Source organism: Mytilus trossulus, chromosome 3 (assembly GCF_036588685.1).
Source record: "Mytilus trossulus isolate FHL-02 chromosome 3, PNRI_Mtr1.1.1.hap1, whole genome shotgun sequence".
NCBI lineage: Eukaryota > Metazoa > Mollusca > Bivalvia > Mytilida > Mytilidae > Mytilus > Mytilus trossulus.
Genome location: NC_086375.1, coordinates 93544495 through 93552747, shown reverse-complemented (window position 1 = coordinate 93552747; position 8253 = coordinate 93544495). Strand labels below are relative to the sequence as shown.

General features: G+C 31.0%; 2 protein-coding genes across 3 annotated transcripts in view; one reads left to right on the top strand and one right to left on the bottom strand.

Moving 5' to 3' along the window:
* Nucleotides 1–344: 344 nt before the first annotated feature.
* The window catches only part of LOC134712885 (cAMP-dependent protein kinase catalytic subunit PRKX-like), a 37924-nt gene continuing 30015 nt past the window's right edge, over nucleotides 345–8253 (bottom strand). Inside the window, exons 7-8 of the mRNA XM_063574873.1 lie at nucleotides 3997–4074; nucleotides 345–2863 (exon numbers count right to left, since the gene is read on the bottom strand). Of these exons, the coding sequence (XP_063430943.1) occupies nucleotides 2738–2863; nucleotides 3997–4074 (204 nt within the window). The 3' untranslated portion in view covers nucleotides 345–2737. The remainder of the gene's footprint in view (nucleotides 2864–3996; nucleotides 4075–8253) is intronic.
* Nucleotides 4789–8245, top strand: LOC134712884 (KRAB-A domain-containing protein 2-like). Of its 2 annotated transcripts, XM_063574871.1 has the most exons (3): nucleotides 4796–6498; nucleotides 6899–7231; nucleotides 7585–8245. In XM_063574871.1, exons 1-3 carry the CDS (start codon nucleotides 5293–5295, stop codon nucleotides 7876–7878), a joined length of 1833 nt encoding a protein of 610 aa, XP_063430941.1. In that variant the 5' UTR covers nucleotides 4796–5292; the 3' UTR covers nucleotides 7879–8245. The 2 variants fall into 2 exon arrangements, with proteins under 2 accessions (XP_063430942.1, XP_063430941.1); XM_063574872.1 differs by lacking the exon at nucleotides 6899–7231 and having other exon boundaries at nucleotides 4789–6498.

The following is an 8253-nucleotide window of genomic DNA, read 5'->3' as shown; positions in this document are numbered from 1 at the left end:
GGACATTACCTGAAAAAGCAGTCCATAACTATATATCACAGAGTTACTACAAACAACAGTACATTTTAATGTACAGAGATCTTGTTTATACTGATTGATTCATCATAAAATATAATAAAATAAAAGATAATGCACATAAAATTTTGATTTACAGATAAATATGTTAACTTACATCTTTTTATTATTTCTGAAATATACATGTACGTGTTTAGCCTAATTTCTAATGGTTTATAGTGGGAAGAAATTATGTACTTTATATATTTCCAATAATCCATCAAAATTAGAACATGAGGGTAGCTTTCCTTATCACAACCTGTTTTGAGAATCATGTAACAGAGATAAGATTGAGTGTATATTTTCTATTTATGCTTAAAGCTTTAATAAACAAGGAATTTTAAATTAAGTAAATATGCAACACTGTTTTATTAATATCACAAGAGTTATCTCTCTTACAACATTAGTATAAATGGAGTCATCTCCTCATTGTATATTAAGTTTTCTAATGTCGACACAACCTCCAAAATCCTGACAGTACTTCAAATAAACTGTAAATTTAAAAAACTAAAGCTTGTCTAGAATTTAACATAATTTACTACTGAGAGTAAAAAGACTGTCTACTTCTCACCAAACACAAATGTTCTTCATATTAAAAGAGGTATTTAGTATAAAATAATGCTATCAAAAAACAGTCCCTCATTCACCATCAAGGGTAACCGAGGAAAATAAACACAAAGTTACAATACAAGCCAAACTATTCTTATTGTTCTAAGGATTTTTGATCACAACTTTTAATCTCTCTTTGTCTATTTATATAAAAAATTCAGAAAAAATATCACATATTTATATTATTTTAAGTAGAAAATATCAAAAAACAATATTTGGTTAAAATAATATTTAAAAATTGAGATTTAAAACAATACAACCAATCATTGGCACAAAATAATAAAGATTTTATAAATATATCAGTCTATGTACATTTATATAAACGGTAAAAACAGAGGATTTGTAGAGTTATTGAAAATGATTCCTGAAGTTTACAAGAAAGAAAGAATAGTGAAGAACACATCTTAATCTTCATTGGTAAGTAACTATGTGTACGCACAATACATGTGAAAATAAGAGGAGACAGCAACCCAGCAATAAAATACAAACAATTGACAAGTGCCTAGACCATATACCACTAAATTGATGACAGACTTCACATCTGCCACTAAATTGATGATAGACTTCACATCTGCCACTAAATTGATGACAGACTTCACATGTTTTTAATACTTAAAGTAGCACTATGAAGGGATATAAAAACAAATAAATAAGCTATATATTATATTCAAAATATGGATGAACCAATATTAAATATAAAATTAGTAAAAGTTATCTAAAATAGGATCTTCACAGAGATTATTCATCAATGAAATCATTCACACTGACAAAACAAAACTTTTAAATAATCTTTTTCACAAAAAAACTATAACTAGGCTGGATCATACATTGTCTTTAAAGCTCTTTCACATTCAAAACACATATGATATATATAATGATAATATAACAAACTCAAATTAATGGAATTCATGTTATTATTAGATTCATTCCAGTGTCTACAGACTACATCTTTTATAAAATATAAAAAATTTAAGAATCACAGATTTGATGGCCATATTCACTCTAACATATAAATGGCAATCATTTGATTTATTTTCGGAAACCAATTAACATTTTACAAAAATTTAGCATCCTTATAAGATATAAGCTCTAATTCGAACATAAAGGTATTAATGGAACTTAGATTGATGCAGTAATAATATTTGTGTTTCTAATTACGAATTAGAAAATTCACAGACTTTTATTGTTTTTATATAAATAAGAAAAATCAATGTCCAACATAAATTTAAGTGCACATGTTTCTAAATTAATATTGTAAGCATAACCTAAAGGGATGAGCCCATTTTTTTTGTCGGTCAAGTTCATGTTTTTAAATTAATCTTGTAAGCATAAGACAAAAGTCCAGATATTTTATGAGAAAAAATTGCAAAATTCATACAAAAATGGATCCAACTTAGAAAGGTCTTAAAACAGACGAAAATATTAAAAAATCATTAAAAATATCCTATAAACATGGTAAAGAGTAAAATCAGGTTGCCAGGTAACAATATTATAACATTTCTTTTTGTCTGATATTAAAGATATAAAGACATAAAATATCTTAACCTTCTTGACAACTTACAAGGGGACTCTACACAGCTAATTAAAATAAATGAAGTGTTTGCATTATAATCACTGGTTGTTTTGAATTTGAAAACTGCTGACATCCAGAAAAATATGCTTTAATTCCTATACCATCATTTCTTCTTTCAAATTTTTGCATTCTAAAAATTTGAAGAGTAGCTGAAAGCATATTTTTTCCAAAGACAACTGGAATAGGTCATTGATATTCTGTTTCTATTCCATAATCCTGATTGTCTAAATAAGGGTCACATTATAAACTCTATATTGAGAATATCAATGAATAGCATGCACATTGGAATACCAAAGAAATCCTTCAAAAAATTGATGTCACAGAAAATTATAATTCCATTTGAATTGCCTAGATGTATGACCACTAACAATGGACACAAATGCCACTAACAATGGACATAGATGTATGACCACTAACAATGGACACAGATGTATGACCACTTATAATGGACATAATAAATTGCTGCCACTGTCCATATTATTCTACGAGTACCAGGCGAGATCAGAATTCTTGGAACGGTTCTATTTCAGCTTCTGTAGCTGCTGGTACGGAGTTAATGTCAGTTTCTGGATATTCATCAAAGTTCTTAGTGTCACCAGCATGAGATAACTTTGGAACAACAGGGGGCTGAAATAAAAAGATGGACTTGTTATTTGACTATATGTGGACTTTTTATATATATATATATATGGCAATCAGTTTGTATTCATACAATATGACAACTTCCAACAGCCTTCATATGGTTTCCCTGTATAAGTAGTAACATATCATTAAAGATGCTCAACTATTATTCATCTGTGTAAATTCACTCATTTTTCCTAGTTATCTGTTTACTCTTTCAATATATATAATGAAAATAATGTGAGTATAATTCATTACCACTATTAAGTCAGACTTAAGGCTTTCCTAATATAAATAAATACCAAGAAAAATAGACAATCAGAAATTAAATCACAGCAAAATTAGCTGGACACAGCAAAAAACAAATTATCACTGTAAATGAGTTTGTTAACAGTACATTTTTCTCCATCCATCAGATTTTTTATAAACAATGTGACTGTACTCACAGTTAATTTCCTGTCTCAACATTGTGATTGTACTCACTGTTAATTTCCTGCCAAAAATGTGATTGTACTCATCTTTAATTTCCTGTCTTAACAATGTGATTGTACTTACAGTTAATTTCCTGTCTTTAAAACAATGTGATTGTACTCACAGTTAATGTCCTGTCTTAACAATGAGATTGTACTCACTGTTAATGTCCTGTCTTAACAATGAGATTGTACTCACTGTTAATGTCCTGCTAACAATGAGATTGTACTCACTGTTAATGTCCTGTCTTAACAATGAGATTGTACTCACCATTAATGTCCTGTCTTATCAATATGATTGTACTCACCATTAATTTCCTGTCTTAACAATGTGAGTGTACTCACAGTTAATTTTCTGCCAACAATGTGATTGTACTCACAGTTAATTTCCGGCTAACAATGTGATTGTACTCACCTTAATGTCCTGTCTTAACAATGTGAGTGTACTCACAGTTAATTTTCTGCCAACAATGTGATTGTACTCACAGTTAATTTCCGGCTAACAATGTGATTGTACTCACCTTAATGTCCTGTCTTAACAATGTTAGAGTACTCACTGTTAATTTCCTGCGAAAAATGTGATTGTACTCATCTTTAATTTCCTGTCTTAACAATGTGATTGTACTCACAGTTAATTTCCTGTCTTTAAAACAATGTGATCGTACTCACCGTTAATTTCCTGGCCACCACTTCTTCCCAAACAATATTCTTAAACCATTTATGTCTTTTACAATCTTCTGTCCCATTCTATTGAAGAAAAATACATTATCATGCTTGTTAAATTATGACGTTTTGTATATTGTATTTAAATGAGTATGTTGTGTTTTGTCTTATAAATATCCTGTCTGTAACATGTCAAAGACTCAAACAACAATTTCAAGTTTTTTGGTTTTTTTTAAGGAGTTAAATCTGTGGACCAGAGGTAAATCATAAGACAACAGTCAGTCAGAAATCTGTTTTTATTGCCTTTTATGACTAACATCCACTTCATCTGGTTGGAAAGATGTCTCATTGGCACTTCTTCATTTGAAAAGAAATTTAATTAACTCTCTTTTGAATCATTTTTCATTTGTCACTTTGTTATGCAACTTGGGATTTGTTCATTGTTGAAGGCAGTATAGTGACCTATAGTTGGTACTTTCTGTGTCATTTGGGCTCTTGTGAAGAGTTGTCTCATTGGCAATCATACCGGATCTTCTTTTTTTATATCAAACTTCCCATCATTTTGTGAATCAGTCGTGCAAAATAAAATCCTGACAATCTGGATTTTTTACCTTTTAAGGTAAACTGTAGGAAGATAATTAAGAACATAACCTACAAGCCTTTAACTAGACAAGTATAACTAGACAATTATAATACATTTAATTTTTACTTTACTGCACCAGATATGCCAAAGATATTTATTCCCTACGTTATGATATTGTACTTGTATATGTTAGCGGCAATAAGAGAAATTAGGCATTAAGCTTAAATCCTAGGCAATAAGCTAACGCCTAGGCATTAAGTTATTGCCTGAAATTTCCAGGCATTAAGCTTATTGCCTGAAATTTGGTGATGATTATTCATCCTATTGCCGAACATGATTTTAGGCAATAAGTGAAATTTTAGAATTTAGGTGTTTTTAGTGATTTTTCTTGAAATAAAGTATTTTCTTAATTATATTCCTAATATTAATATACGTTTATCGGACAAATCTTCAAATTTTAGTACTTTTCTTATTTAAAACAGAATTAACTCATACTTTTTTGTGGAAGTACAAAAAATAAAAAGGATTTAAAAAAGTGATTGTATCCCATAAAAAAAGGGGAGATTCTATATAATCCTTATAATAATTATTTGAAAATGTTTACACTTCACTGGTCAAGCTGGTTTGAACTGGTCAAAAGTAGACAAAATTAAGATATGATTTTTTGCTCATACCATTTTATTGGATAAGTAAATTTTCTTTGTTAAAATATTTGTTAAATGCCCTCAGGCCATCTTGTCTTTTTCACTTCTTTATCTGGATTATTCGCATTAAGTGACACCATGTCTATTGAGGAAAAATTTCTTGAATCTTTGAGGTCTAAATTCGAATCAGGGAAAACAAGGAGCATATACCCTAGAGTAAAGTACCATGATCTTTTGGCAAAGATTAAACTTTTGGAATCATCAGAAAAGAAATTGACAAAAGATTACTACAATTTAAGAAGGTATGACATTTTTAATATTGGTGGTTTTGAAAGGTTGATAACTAAAGTCAGCGAGAATGACGAGGGAAATTTCAAAATTTATGTCTTCCTAGAGGAACTCTATGGTATTTTGGAAAAGGCACATAAAGAAACTGGTCATGGCGGCAGAGATCGCATGATAAAACAACTAAATAATGGATATGCTAACATTTCACGTGATGCAATTGAATTATTTCTGTCACTTTGTGAAAATTGCAATATGAAAAAAAAACATATAGGGAAAGGCGTAGTAGTGAAACCCATTTTATCTAAAGACTTTAACAGTAGAGGACAAGTTGATTTGATGGATTTTCAATCAAACCCAGATGGAAACTATAAATTTATTATGGTATTTCAAGACCACCTTACAAAATTTTGTAACATTAAAGCCCTTACCTCAAAATGTGCATCAGAGGTGGCTTTTAATCTAATTGATATTTTCACAATTTTTGGTGCGCCCCATATACTGCAAAGTGACAATGGTCGGGAATTCACAGCTTTGGTCATATCCGAGTTAAAATTAATGTGGCCAGAACTTGTTATCGTTCATGGGAAACCGAGACATCCCCAATCACAGGGTAGCATTGAGCGATCAAATGGAGATATCCATGACATGCTAACTGCATGGCTGAGGGACAATGAATCAACAAAGTGGTCAATTGGTATCAAGTTCGTCCAGATTCAAAAGAATTCAGCTCTAAACAAAGGCATTGGACGGTCCCCCTATGAAGCTTTATTTGGTAAATGTGCAACAGTTGGATTAACATCAGAAACCAAAATTCCGAAAGAAATATTGATGACCTTAGAAAAGGAAGAGGACTTACTTAAGCTCCAGACAGAGTCTGTAAATGATCAACCTGTAACTGAAAATAAAACAGAAAACATTGTCCATGCCTCTGATATACCAGAATCTATTGCAGAACCAAATGTGGAACCTTCTACTCCAATCACTGATGAAACAGTAAGTTGAAAAAAGTACTCAGAAATATTAAAAAAACAACAACAAAAAAACGACTCTTTAATCCTGGCGGGAGCTTGAACTTAAGTACTTCCATGTAATATATAACAGATAAACCACAGGAATGATATTCGGAGCTTAAGAAAAAAAGAGACTATAAGTTTTTGTTGAAGGCCGTATGGTTACCTATAGGTCTTATCTTATATACTATCCTGTCTCTGGCGGACAGTTGTCCAATTGATAAGCATACCACATCTTCGAATTTTTAAATTGAGTGTTAAGTCAAACGATCATTTTGAACAAAACTTCATTACCACAAAACTGTAATTAAATTTTAAAAACTGATGTATGACCACACCAAATGATTGTTTTTCCCTTATTATTTATGGAAACTATTTTTCAGGATGTCTTAAAGTGCTATGTATGTGAAAAGGATACATCTGGAGCTCATATGTGTAGTAAATGTGATAAACACATTCATGTTATATGTGGTACTACTGTTAGTGAAGAGGGATACGGTTCAAAGGTGGTATGTCCAAATTGTAAAATTGATACCAACAGAGTTCGACATCGTTCTGGAGCCATGGACAGTCAACTGAAGCAGGCAAACACTATGATAGCCAGGAGCAAAAAGGAACTAGGGACGGCAGAAGTTGGGCAAACAGTTGCCGTACCAATACCTATGTTTGACAGAGGGAAGGGTGACAGTAGAAATTTACTCGGCCGAGTCATTGAGGTAAGATATTTAATCAAAAGTTGACTGCATCATTAAAATATCATGTTTATTAAATACTAAACAGAAAGAAAACAAGAAAAGTAATTATGTTTATATTAATGTAGGAAGTGGGTTATGGGACCAGGCCCCTCCCCCACATTTTGAAAAATCCAGGATCTGCACCTGACGAAAATCAGATGCGTATTAATGCCACAAAGACAGTTGAAAATCACCATATGCAACACTAATTCATTTCATAATTCGCAAAATGCAAATACCTAATTAATTCTACTCTCAGAAATAATTCTTTATCGATATTTTAATGAAAAAAATCAAACTGCCTGCAAAAGAATTTTATCTGTTTATTTTTTCAGGTCAATGATAAGGGCAATGCTGTTGTGGCTACAAGATTTGGACAACTTCAAGGAACATTTGGAACAAATGAGATGGGAATATGTAAACAAAATTTAATTCTGGAAGAGGAAATTAATTGTGAAACAACTTTAAGTGTACGTGAGGCAGCAACCCATCAGTCATTATCCGGAGGTCAAGGATTTTTCAAATGTTCTTGTAAAACTAAATGTTTAAGTAACCGGTGCAAATGCAAGAAAAACGGGAGAAAGTGCAATAGTCGGTGCCATAGTTCTACAACTTGTGATAACAAATGATTTTAACACAAATTTGTATCAAGTTTTCATGTTTTATAAGTAATATTTGACGAGTTTTAATATAAAAACATATCTTATCTGTGATTTTATTTCCAGGAGATGACATTTTAAACTTCAGTTCTCGTAATTTTATTATGTAACAAATGTATAATTTTTATTTTTAATTGAATAAATGTCTTTTATTTACTCGCATTTATACTTTAGGCATTAAGCTTAATGCCTGGACACATTTTTCAGGATTTAAGCTTAAATCCTAGGATTTAAGACTAATGCCTAACTTCATTTAGGCATTAGACTTAATGCCTAGGCGTTAGCTTATTGCCTAGGATTTAAGCTTAATGCCTAATTTCGCTTATTGCCGCTAACATATATACA

What these genes read in the sequence shown, in the direction of transcription:
- LOC134712884 (XM_063574871.1), top strand. Translation starts at nt 5,293, where the DNA reads ATGCCCTCAGGCCATCTTGTCTTTTTCACTTCTTTATCTGGATTATTC. An exon ending in CTCCAATCACTGATGAAACA is followed by an intron (nt 6,499 to 6,898) that starts GTAAGTTGAAAA and finishes ACTATTTTTCAG; the next exon opens with GATGTCTTAAAGTGCTATGT. An exon ending in TACTCGGCCGAGTCATTGAG is followed by an intron (nt 7,232 to 7,584) that starts GTAAGATATTTA and finishes TTATTTTTTCAG; the next exon opens with GTCAATGATAAGGGCAATGC.